Genomic DNA, 13,837 nt, shown 5'->3' with positions numbered 1-13,837 from the left:
TCCTGTTGCAGTTGGTGTGCTTGTAACTTCCCTGACCTTTGAACTAAAGCTTAACATGGGGTCTTAACCGCAGTGCAAGTTGGCATTTCTCACGTTATGAAACATTGCCAGAAGTTATTAGAAAATGAAAATCTTAGGACGGACTTAGAGGTAATAAACAGAAGATATAATCCAATTCACCATGGGTTGAACCCCAGAGCTTCATATTAGTAGCCTGGCACTTAGCCAATGAACGTTGACCTCAAACAATGGAAAATCCAGGATGGAATGTAACAATATTAGGAATGTGGCAATGTGCAGTGTGGCTTCAGTTGCCAGAGGCTGCAGTCGTGTGTGTGTTTGTGTGTGTGTGTGTTGTCTATTTTTGACAAAGGCCTTGATGGCCAAAAGCTTATATTGTGACAGTCTGTTTTTGTGCCTATCTGTGATGCAGCATCTCTGGTATATGTTGAACCTTGATCTCAAGCACATGTACATCGCCAGTCAACAAAAACAGAACCCTGTTTCTTACATATCACAAATACAGTGCTCTCCCTCTAATTCCTTTTCTTCCTTTCTCTTTCTTCTGCTTTCTTTCATATGCATTGACTTGCTATTTTTCTTTTTTTATATGGTTTTGTTAGCTGTTTTTCTGTAATAGCTATGTATCATTCACTTACATACGTCTGAAGTTTTCTCATACTATTCATCTCTTGTGTTCATTGGTAATGTGCCCTTGGATAGTTTATAATGTATCTTCATCTCTCTTGGTTTAACATGATAGCAATACTGTCAATGCGGCATGTTGGCTATACAATAATACACAAAATAAAAGATCAGAGATGCTCCTGTCATTATTATTTAAGTTGGACCAAAGTCGAAATGTTCTTGTATGAAGGCTATCTGCAATAGTGACAAACATATTTGTTTTATGGCAGGTTCACATGCCCTGATGAATTTTATGTGAGCTGATTATATTAAATATTTACCTACATCTTTCAACAAGTTAGGATATCATATTGGCAGAAAGCACTGCAAATTAAAATATATATCAGTAATTGTCATACTGCAACACATAAGATTATGTCATCAAGGAGCCTATTGATATCATAAAATTACAGTAACTTTAAACGGGACAGCTGCTGTCTGCTAGGCTACAGTGCTGGTAGGCTACAAAGAAATTTGTAGTTGTTTCCTTTCAAAGAGGGAAATTGCCTTTGTTGCCATCTCTCCACTGCAGCAAGCACCTTATTCTATAGCAGCACATTGCTGTTAAAGAAACAATACTGTGTAACTGCCTTTTCCATCATCTACAATGAGGCGAGCGAGACCTCTTTGATGACTACATGCAAATTCTGTGGGTTTTGCTAGATGCTACCATGATCTAGAGCAGATGACTGTTGTATATAATAGTCAACCACAATATTAGTTGGTCACTCAACTCCAGACGATGATGACAGATGATTATGCAGAGACCTTGATCTCTCACTCAAACGTGTTGTGGCAAGAAAATTGAAAAAATTTCATGTAGGAATGTTGCTATGAAAAAAATGCAGTGCTAAATTAAATATTTGTTGATGTGCACATTAAAAGCAAGTGGATTTTGTTGAAAATTAAAGTAAATGTTGAATTTTATTAATAATTGAAAAAGACAAGGAGTGTCTCCTTGTCAGCCAACAAACCAAGATCAGGTGGAGCAAAGATGACAGACATAGAGATTAAAAGAAATTCCTGGATGTCTTGCTTTTGAAACTTTTAAATTCTTCCTTTGTGAAGAGACAGCAGCTAAATAAATTTGTGGAAATGAAGATGATGTTGCTGCAGAAACTGTTGTGAGGCTACAGGGAATGATTTGGAGGTAACTCTAATCTGACAGCTAAGATGCATATCTGTAATAGTACTAATGACAAACTTTTAGTAACTTGTGAGAGTTAAAGTGAAAAGAAGTAATGAAGTGTGAGTGAAAAGGAGAAATCAGTACAGAAAGAGATTACACATTAGGAATGGGGAAAAATGATAAAAATTTTGAAACGTGAAAAAAGGGGAGGGGGTGCCAGGAACTGTAGAGCATTTAAAGAAGTAGGGGAATCAGGAGAAAATGAAAAAAATGGGGTACTAGATGTGCAAAACATAACAGCACAAACAGAAGTTTGGAATGCATTGGAGAACCTGATCCTGTATGGTACTCAGAAGAGATGATATTGAAACAGCAGAGCAGTGTGACAAGTGGGGGCAACTGAGTCATTAGTAAGAAAGCTCCTGTATCCCTACATTATAATACTGTGTGAAAAATATTGTTTTACCACTAGAAGTTTTATCAAAATTCTTCTACAGGCATGAACAATCACAGATGAACATTCTATGCTGACAAATGGTGTTACTGTATTTCATATTTTGGTAGTTGGTTAGGAGATGCTCTTCCTCCTTTTAAGATACTCTTACAATTAAGTGGAAGACTAGGAAATAATATTTATTTGTTTGAGGTATTATAAACCCCAAAATTAATTGGGAATAAGGTTCTCTTGCTTCAGGCGTAACTAATGAAAGGCAGTACAACACACCACCACACTGCGCACAGCTTGTGAATACAATGAAGTGTGATTTAATGATAAGATTTTGTAGAATCATAGTTAACAAACAGTTGTGAGGTACAAGTGAGTGGGAGAAAATAAAAATTATGTTAAAGAGTGTGTTATAACATTACTGTTGCAGCTTTTCAGTTATTTGTTTGTACTCAGTGCAACAGCTGCACTTTTCCGATGTTGAAAAATTCTGATTAACATACTCAACTTTCAATGTGCTGTCTTTTTCTGCTTTTCCTTATTGTTTTCTTCCTTTGATACTGTCTACCCCAGCTAGTTGTAGTGACGTAGTGTAGAGCTTGTTGTTCCTATTTCCTGACTGTTTGGGGGTAGTTCGGTGGTGATGGTTGTGCATATTGTAACATACAATGTATTTGTCCTAATTACTTGTTGCTTGATTTAAAAGATGAACAGAATTTCTGTAAGATCTGTATGTAACATTAATGTAGCTTGTGAAGTGTGAAATAATCCTTTTGACCTTGTAACTGTGATACACTACATTCTAAACCAAACGTGTAACACTCTAACAATGTTTTTCATCCAGTAACAGGAGAAGAAAACTACAGCTTACAGCAAACATTTTATTTTGACTGTATGTCCCTCAGAAAAGTTAATTATGTTGTGTAGGAATTCATGTACATTTAACTTTGTCATGCGTCAGTATATTAGATTAAGTTCACTGTTCATATTTTTAGAGGATGATGTATCTGTCACTAACAGGCTACAAGAGTACTTAAAGGACAGGTGGGGTGCGGGCTTTAAACAAAGATTAGGAATGTTATTTATTAGGGTTAAAGGGCATAATTTGTCTGTCAACTTAGATATCAGGCCTCTTTCTAGGCTTGCAGCTAAGTATTAAAAAACTCATTAAAATTTGTTGCTAGTATGGGATAAATGTCATATATTTCAAAATCATCAGTTTTGTGTGAAGAAGACGTACTACATGGTGCGTGTAGGTAGTTGTATGAGATAATTGCTCAAAACTAACCTGCAGATAACAGGAATATATACTAATATTTTACACTTTGAAGTCTATTTGTAGTGGGTTAGCACACCACTGCTGTCTCCACAGTGCTACAAACTTCTCAGAAATACCAGTGTATCAGATGTCATTGGTAATATAAGACATTATTGACAAGTATTGATCCTGTATTGCACCTCATTTAGTTTTGAGAAATTGCCCCTTTTAAAATATCAGGTCATTATTTAGTAAATGGATTACCTATTTCATATTACAAACAGTTATTTCATCTAATAATAGAATCCAGAAAACCACACACACACACACACACACACACACACACACACACACACACACACACACACAAACAGTTATTTCATCTAATAATAGAATCCAGAAAACCACACACACACACACACAGACAGACACACACACACTCAGTTATTATTAACTTCATGTATTTTTACAAGACACTTTTTTCACACTAGGTCTTGATCATCAAAGTAAGAATATGGAAATAAAAGTAGGCCTGAGAAAATTTTCCCTAACCTACTGTGCTTAATATCTTAATTGTCACTGTGCCTCACCCATCCTTGCCTAACTTTATCTCCATAACAATGCCACAACATGTCTGAAAGTTCAACATCGATGTATCTCATAACAGTCCAATGTGGGATACTTCATCACATTGTAATTGTATAAAAATTACTTTGATAGTGTAATTATATTTACAGCCAACACTAAATGAAATAAAATAATTAAATAACACTTGTTTGTTGATAAATATTTAGTTTCCAGAAGATGCTCATTTTTATGAGATGGAGAGTCTCTGCTTATATGTTTTATTTATATCATACTCTAAATTAACCAGATTTAAATACAGTTATTGATTTGTGATTTATGTAAATGAATATGCAATTAACATGAATGTATTAATCTTCCCACCAGCTTTTAGACATGTTTTGTAGGACATAAAAACAAGGTTTTACCCTACACTTCCTGTTAAAAAATCTCCTAGCTCAGACCTGACCGTGTAATTGGTGTTTGCAGTCCCGTTCCGAGAACCCCCCCGGTACAACCCCAGGCGTCGAACGGGTGCAGGTGCAGGTGGGGGTGGGGGGATGCAACACCAACACCAGCACCATCATCTCCACCACCATCCCCACCATCACTCCTCGATAAGCAGGGTTCCCACAGACCCTCTCAACCTGGAGCTGCCTCCCTCTCCCTCCCCCTCGAACCGCTCGCTGCCCCCCTACAGCTCGGCGTCGTCCAGCCTGAGTGAGACGAGTAGCGGCTCTACGCAACCCAGTGCAGAAGATAGTGCAAGCTATGTTACAGGTAGGAACCACAACCATCACCACCGTCTGTATGCTTGGCTGCTTGCTTGCTCCTTCACCCTCACAGCTTGCAGCAAGCTCCTAATTGTATGTTTAGAATGAGTGTTGGCAGGCCCATGTTGTGTTTCAGCACACCAGTATCAGTGTGAATAAAGCCGACTACAATTACCTTTTTGTTACATATGGTTTAACATCATCTTTTGTTTTGACTGATCCAGAATGAGGATTCTTTAAATTGAAACTCAAGCTTTGAAATTCATGTATGCAAGCAATTTATGCAATGCAAAAACACAAGAATACTGTGTGCAGATTCACACATTATGCCTGTTCATTCTAATATTGTTATTATATGTATACTGATCATTATTGGAGGGCTTAAAATAAAGTGAAAGTTTCAACAATGTCTCAGAATATGTATGTTCACTGGAAATACAATAGTGAAATAATAACAGTAATGATGATGATAATAATAATAATAATAATAATAATAACAATAATGCTATTGTACAGGTTCCTGAACATTCAGGTAAGTAAAAAAGTACTAAGATGTGCACATAATTACAGAAATGTGATGAATATTAGAAAGAAAGAAGTTGTTATGTGTACCTTTGTTTGTGAATTTACTACATTATAAGTGTCATACCCTTTCTCTAACTTTTTTGTTTTACAACAATTTATTTCAAGGTAATACACAGCTGTGGTTAGGCAAAAGGGTGTCCGAGGAAGTCTCAGTATTCAGGGATATGAGAGGAATGATTATTCATAGCAAGAAAATTTAGTAAACATGCAGTCCAAAATGTATCGTAAGAGCTATGAGCACTTGTTTGGAAGAAGGGATGTGTTTCACAGTATTGAAGATGAACAAGTGCTCACAGCTCATAAAGTACGCACTTTAGTTACTGTTTACTGGACATTTCTTTCTTGTTTTGATCCATACTGGTACCTTTCATAATATGGAAAGCAATGAGCTTGTAGTAGAAAAGACTTGTTTCACAGTATCAAAGATAAAGAAATGTACATAGATCTTAAGGTATGCATATTGTCCCTTTCGTGTCCCTGAATACTGACTATTCCTCCTGGGACACCATGTATATTGACTTTATGTTTAGAAAGGTCAGCATGAGATATAGAAGCTCAATTTTTGTAGATGTAAGAAAAATTGTGTAACAAAAAAGTCAAAAGCATTTCCCACCTTTGCAATAAATTTGTAACTGATGGGATATTGTGTAAAAGATACCGTTTTATTAACTTTTTAAGTAAATTACCTTTCTCCTATCCATTGAGTAATTAAAAAACAAATGATTTTTACTACAATGCCTGAGGAGTCAATGCAGTAATGATATGGTAACATAGAAAGGCAACATAATATATGGGGAAGTGGAGTGGCTGTAGATGAGTAATAAATGCACTGTGAGCCTTTGTAGGCATTTGTAGACAAATGTTCACAACCACAGAGGGTAGGTGATATTTTCTTGATGAATAATGTATATATTAAAGAAAGTGTTGGCAGAATGGGTACAATTTAGGAGTGGAAATCACTCACAGATTAGCAGAAGGAGTCATTGACAGGCACACACAAAAGAGATTGAAAACTTGCTAGCTTTTGGAGTAAATCCTCATAAATTATTTAAAATGAATAATTCAGTCATATTACAGAAAAATGGGTCACAAACATCTGGGCATGCCGGGATGGTCGAAAATGGTTGGGTGGTGGTAACATTTTAATGTTCTGGAAAGGTTGAACACAATTTCTTAGTGCTCTTTGCTGATGATGTAAGAATCATAATCAAACAGAATTGCAACAACAGAATAAGCACTGAATGAAATAGTGAAAAGTATTATTGCTTTGTTCTTGGTAACCAGTATATCACTTAACTAAGAAGAAAATGTACTTCATTTAATTCTGTACAAGGCAAGATTTCAGCAACTTCTATGTCCAATTTCTAATTTTGGTGGCTTAAGCATTAGAAGTCTAGCTTACTTTGCACACATGGATGTTACGAGGAATAATTTTCTGGGGTAATTCCACACCTAGGCACGGGATGGCTCTCCTGTCGAGCCAGCAGTCAATTTTCCTGCCCAGTCCAGACAAGTACAGAGGGTGGGTATTCTTGTCATTGGTATTTCATCTGTGATGTGGAGGAGGCACTGGGTGCAACCGGCTGCATGTAGTGGCACACGTCGACACAAATGACGCCTACCACTTAGGTTCTGAGCCCATCCTCAGCTGCTTTCAGCGGCTGGCTGATTTGGTGAAGGCAACTAGCAATGCACACAGGGGGCAGGTTATACTGTCTATTTGTAGCAGGATTGATTGTGGTCCTCTGGTTTAGAGCAGAGTGGAAGGTCTAAACCAGAGGCTCAGACAACTGTGCGACGGTATCGGATGCGAATTTCTTGACCTCTGCTATTGGGTACAGAATTGTAGGGTTCCCCTTAATAGGTCAGGTGTGCACTACATGCAGGAAGCAGCTACTAGGGTAGCGGAGTACTTGTGGCGTGCATATGGGGCTTTTTAGGTTAGATAACCCCTCCCTTGGGATCAGACGATTTGCCTGTTAAATCAGCCACAGTGACCTCACAGAATCTCGGTCCTCGCAGATCAGCAATAGAAAAGATTAATATGATTTTAGTAAACTGTGGGAGCATCCAAGGAAAAGTCCCAGAATTAGTATCGCTTACTGAAGGTTATGATGCACAGCTAGTATTGGGAACAGAAAACTGGTTGCAACCAGACATCAATGACAATGAAATCCTAAGTTCAGATTGGAATGTTTATTGTAAGGATAGGTTAGTTGCCAATGGTGGTGGCGTGTTTATTGCAGTGAAATATTGGATAAAATCTAGCGAGCTTATCACGGATTTTGAATGTGAATTAATCTGGGTGAAATGGAGTATCAAAGTATGGTCAAAAATGGTGATTGGATGCTTTTATAGATCATGTGGGTCAGGATTTTTAGTTGTAGAGTGCTTCAGCCAGAACTTGAGGAATATCATTAGTAATTTTCCTGATCATGTCATCGTAATAGGGGGTGACTTCAACTTGCCAGTTGTTGAGTGTGAGTGTTATGCCATCAGAACTGGAGACAGGGATTCGTGTGGCATTGTTCTGGTGTCTTGTACGAAAATTACCTTGAGCAGACAGTTAGAGAACCAACTTGTGAGGGTAATGTCTTAGACATTCTGGCAACAAACCGACCTGGACTTATTGAATCAGTTAAAGTAGAGGAAGATATCAGTGATCATAAGGCTGTGACAGCATCTATGACAACAGGTCCTACAAGGAATGTTAAGAAAGCTAGGAAGATATATTAGCTCATCAAGGGTGACAGGATACAAATTTCAGAATATCTCAGCAGTCAGCATCAAATATTTGGTGATGAGGACGAAGATGTGGAGAACAAATGGTAAGAATTCAAAGGCATAGTTCAATATGCCCTAGACAAGTATGTTCCAAGTAAGGTTTTAATGGATGCAAAAGATCCGCCATGGTTTAATAGCCATGTTAGAGAAGTGCTACATAAAAGAGACCACTTCATCTCAGATTCAAGAGAAGTAAAAACCAGGCTGACAAACAAAAGCTGAACGAAGCAAAAATGAGCGAAAGGAGAGCAATGGGAGAAGTGTTCAGGGATTTTGAAAGTAAGATGTTGTCAAACAACTTGAGTAAAAACCCTAAGAGATTTTGGTCGCATGTAAAATCATTAAGTGGGTCAAAATCATCTATTCATTCTCTCAGCAACCACAGTGGCACAGAAATGGAAGATAATAGAGAGAAGGCCGAAATACTGAATTCGGTCTTCCGAAGTTGTAACACTGATTGTAACACTGCCCTTCCTTTCAATTCTTGTATGAAAGTTGAAATGGCAGATATTGAGATAACTGATCGCGTAATTACGAAGCAGCTACAATCACTTAGTAGTGGAAAGGTGTCAGGACCAGATGAGATACCTGTAAGATTCTATAAAGATTATGCAAAAGAACTTGCTCCCCTTCTAGCGGTAATTTATTGTAGATTGCTTGAGCAACGAAAGATACCTAACAACTGGAAAAAGTGCAGGTCATTCCCGTTTTTAAGAAAGGCCGTAAGAAAGAGCCACACAATTATCGACCTACATTGTTGACATGAATCTGTAGTAGAATTATGGAATATGTTTTATGCTCAAGAATGATGAAAAAGAGATCTCCTCCATAAAAGTCAACACAGATTTCACAAACAGAGATCCTCGCTGTGTTCCTCCATGAGAGCCACAGCACAGTGGACAAAGGTGCCAAAGTTAATGATATTTTCCTTGATTTCAGTAAGGCATTTGACACTGTCCCACATTGCCGTTTAATGAAAAAAATACAAGCTTACGATGTATTGGAGCAGACTTGCGATTTGTTTCAATACTTTCTTGCAGATAGAACTCAACATGTCGTTCTTAACGGAACAAAATCAACAGATGTAAAGTTAATATACAGAGTACCACAGGGAAGTGTGATAGGACCATTGCTGTTTACTATATATAATTGATACAATAGAAAGGATCAGTTGCTCTTTAAAGGTATTCACTGATGATGCAGTTGTCAATACCAAAGTAGCAAAGCCGGAAGATAGTAAGAATTTGCAGAACGACCTGCAGAGAACTGATAAATGGTGCAGGTTCTGGCAGTTGACCCTGAATGTAAATGAATGTAACATATTGAACATATATAGGAAAAGAAATCCACTACTGTGCAGCTACACTATTCATGACAAACAGCTGGAGACAGCATCTGCTGTATAATATCTAAGTGTAACTGTCCAGAGTGAGCTTAAGTGGAATAAGTACATAAAAACAGATAGTGGAAAAAGCAGATACCAGACTCAGATTCATCAGAAGAATCTTAAGGAAATGTAACTCATCCAAGAAATAAGTGGCTTATAAGGCACTTGTTGGCCCAATTCTTGAGTATTGTTAATGTATCTGGCATCCCTATCAGGTAGGACTGGTAGAGGAGATAGAGAAAATCCAATGAAGAGTGGCAGGTTCTGTCTGGGATCATTTAGCTGGTGAGAGAGCGTCACCTAGATGCTAAACAAACTCCGCTAGCAGACATTACAGGAGAGGCATTGTGCATCACAGAGAGATTTACTATTGAAATTTTGGGACGGCACATTTCAGGAGGAGTTGGACAACATATTACTTACCCCCCCCCCACAAACATCTGACATATTGACCCCAAGAAGAAAGAGAAATTGGAGCCAATACAGAGGATTACCGACTCGTTCTTCCCGTGCACTATTCATGAGTGGAACAGGGTTGGAGGGATCAGATAGTGGTACCGAAAGTGTCCTCCACCACACACCATTAGGTGGCTTGTGGAGTATGATGTAGATGCAGATGAAACATGGTTTTGAAGAAGAAATTAGCATTCATAAACATAACACTAGGAACAAAAACAGCCTCCACTGTTCACATCTTGACCTTACTCTTGCACGGAAAGTAGCAAAGTATGCAGCCATAAAAATATTTGGCCACTGCCCTATTGAAGTAAAGATGTTCACAAGATAATTAAAGTTTTAAATACAAATTTAAATCATTTCTTTAACATCTCCTTCTATTCCATAGATGAATTTCTGAATATGTAGTATGTATGTAGTTGAGTTACATTTAACAACTTTTGTTGTAGATTTTAAAAATTGAGTTATGTAAACTGGCAGCATGTATCCACATTTTCGCATAGAAAATGTATATTATGTGTAAACCTGGTGACTTTGTCCTCATTATGTGAGCTACTGCAGATATGATCCACAGAACATGCAAAAAACTTAGTCAAACTAAACTGCTTTCTTATTGGCCTAAGTCAAAACCTGAAGGGCATATGATTAGCATACCATATATCACTTTCAGAACATTTGCTGGTTCATCTTAAAGTAACTATGAACTAAGTATCAAACAATGGAAAGTCCAGTTTGGAATATCAACAATTATGGAAAGGATAGATCACTACTCAGTGTAAAGATGACACGTTGAGTTACGGACAGCTCAATGGAAAGGCTGTTACACGTTAAGCTTTTGGCCAAAGCCTTCATCAAAAAAGAAAAACACACACACACATTCACACACGCATGCACACCTCACACAGGAATTACTGGTATCTCTGGCTGCTCAGGCCAGAGCCACAGTTGGTGGTAATGTGTGTTCCCAGAACTTATCTTGGTCCCCTAGTTTGGTGCTGAGTGGAAAGATTAAACCATGGGCTCAGATGATTCTGTGACAATCTTGAATTAGAATTCTTGACCTCTGCTATGTGGTGGAGAGGAGTAGAATGCCTTTCAATACGTCAGGTGTGCGCCACATGCAGTTAGTGGCTACTAGCATAGCAGAATACATATGGTGTGCACATGTGTGTTTTTTGAGATGGAGAAATGCTTCCACAGGCCTGATAAGATGCATTCCAATTTCTGACAGGTATGAATGTCAGTCCCATTAAATAGAGATGGTAGCATTCATCATGACAGATCAGATGAAGAAAATAATGTAGTATTAGTGAACTGCAGGGGAAAGGTCACAGAACTAGTTTCACTTAGAAAGAGGGGTAATCCCACATAGTACTAGGGAGAGAAAGGTGGCTGAAACCAGATGTTAATAGCAATGAAATTCTAATTTCCAAATGGAGTGTATATTGCAAGATAGGTGTGGAGCCGTGTTTACAGCCACAAATAACATGACAATACGTAGTAAGGTTGGTACAAATTATGAATGTGAAATAATTTGGGTGAAGATCAAACATGGTATTCAGATGCTTTTATAGACCCCCCACCTCAGGAGAAGCAGTGGCAGAGCATTTGAGGGAAAATTTGGAGAAGATTGCATTTAAATTTCCTGCTCACATTATAGTGTTAGAAGATATTTCAACTTGTCTGCTAGGTGCCTCAAGTGATTAGGGTGGGGTAGTAGTGACAGGGAATTGTGTGAAATTGTTCTAAATGTTTGATCCAAAAATAACCTTGAGCAGTTCTTCAGAGAACCAACTCACGAGGATAAACTCTTAGATATTCTGGTTAAAAGAGACCTAAACTTTTTGACTCAGTTCATGTAGAACAGGGAATCAGTAATCACAAGCCATTACAGCATCCCTGCATGCTTCTGTAACTGAGATTATAAAGAAAGATAGGAAGATACTTCTGCTTGGCAAGTGCAACAAAAAATACCTTCCCAATTACCTGAGCAGTCAGCTTGAACCATTCATCTCTGAAACTGAAAATGTTGAATATAAATAGACAAAGTTCAAGTAATGATCAAAGGGATTGTTGTATTAGCAATAAATTGACAGAGACCAGTGACTGTATACTGGCTCCTATTTTGACTATATAAGAGTTGGCATTCTTCCTATATGTTGGTCATGGGACCTGATGATGGTGTAATGTAATGCTGAAACTGGTTGCACAAATAAAATAAAGCTGGAAATTTAGCCGGCTGAAGGTGTTTTAATTTGACATTTTGTATTGAACAACCATGGTCCTGCAACTTTCTTGTGTAAAGATGGACTAACAGGAAGCTAAAGAGCATTGTACAGTATGCCTAAGACAGGTAGTGCTGAGCAAAGTTGTGAGGAATGGAAAAGAGTAAAAAAAAAAAAAAAAAAAAAAAAAAGCCGAATGAAGCCAAAACTGATGTAAGGAGAGCCACATAAGAAGCCTTTAAAGAAACTGAAAGTAAAGTTCTGTCTACTAATCTGACAGAAAAGCCTGAGAAGGTTTGATCTTATGTTGAATTAGTAAACAGATCAGAACCAACTGTTCAGACACACTATAACGGTAATGGCATCAAAATGATGGATGACAGGAAGAAGGCCAAAATATTAAATTTAATTTTCCAAAACTGCAGTTCCTCCTTTAAATCATCACACAAACGTCAAAATGACTGCTATCAAAATAAGTGACCACGGGATAGAAAATCAGTTGAAATCACTCAGCAGAGGAAAGGTGACTGATAGGGTATCAATATAGTTCTGAATAGAGTGTTTGCAGAACTTCCTCTTCTAGTAGCATATATCATAGGTTGTTGGAAAAGTGAAGTGTTCCTAGTGATTGGAGAAATGTGCAAATTATTACCATTTTCAAGAAGGGTCATTGAACAGGCACTCAAAACTTTGGACATATATTGCTGATGTCAGTATGTTGTAGAATTTTGGAGCACCTTGTGGAGACTGACAATCCCACCTGTGGGAATCAATATGGATTCAGTAAATAATGTTGGTGTGAGACCCATCTTGGTCTCTCTGTCCATTGCCAGAAGACAGCAGATAATGACACCTCAGCTGATACAATACTCCATGAATTCCAGAAGGCATTCAGCACAGTTCCTCATTGTCACTTAGAGAACAATATATGAGTGCACATAATATCAAACCAGCTTTGTTATTAGATTGAAGAGTTCCTAGCAAACAAACTATTCCAGGTCATTTTTAGCAGAAGACAAATCTTCAGACATAAAAGTAATTTTGGATGTACCCCAAGGACCCACTATAGGGCAATTACTTTTCACAATATATCAGTATATTCAGCAGATGATGCTACAATATATAGAGAAGTTGTAATTCTAGGAAATTGTTGTGAAATGAAGAAAGGCCTGCAAAGGACTGACAGTTGGTGCAGGAATTGGCAATTGAGCCTAAACATAAACAAAAGTAACATATTGTGGATAAATTGGCAGAAAGATCCATTAATGTATGATAAAATGATTGCAAGCAGATGATGCATGTGTCAGACTTAGATTCATTGGAATAACCATCAGGAAGTGTAGGCCACCCATGAAGACTACAGCTAACAAGAACCTCATTCGAACAATACTTGAGTATTGCTCATCAGTAGGTAACCTGTACCAGATGGAATTGATGGAAGAAGTAGAGAAGATCCAAAGAAGAGAAATGTTTCATCACAGATTAATTTAGTAAGTGTGAACACTTAATGGAGATGCTTATCCGATTCTAATGTCAGATGCTAC

At 37.7% G+C, this 13,837-nt stretch overlaps 1 protein-coding gene across 1 annotated transcript in view; it reads left to right on the top strand.

The window, feature by feature from the left end:
- The window catches only part of LOC126252651 (SH3 and multiple ankyrin repeat domains protein 3), a 141,476-nt gene that overhangs the window by 60,436 nt on the left and 67,203 nt on the right, over positions 1–13,837 (top strand). Inside the window, exon 8 of the mRNA XM_049953554.1 lies at positions 4,573–4,863. Within this exon, the coding sequence (XP_049809511.1) occupies positions 4,573–4,863 (291 nt within the window). The remainder of the gene's footprint in view (positions 1–4,572; positions 4,864–13,837) is intronic.

The sequence above is a fragment of the Schistocerca nitens genome, chromosome 4 (genome assembly GCF_023898315.1).
Source record: "Schistocerca nitens isolate TAMUIC-IGC-003100 chromosome 4, iqSchNite1.1, whole genome shotgun sequence".
NCBI lineage: Eukaryota > Metazoa > Arthropoda > Insecta > Orthoptera > Acrididae > Schistocerca > Schistocerca nitens.
This window is presented reverse-complemented; position numbering and strand designations above follow the sequence as displayed.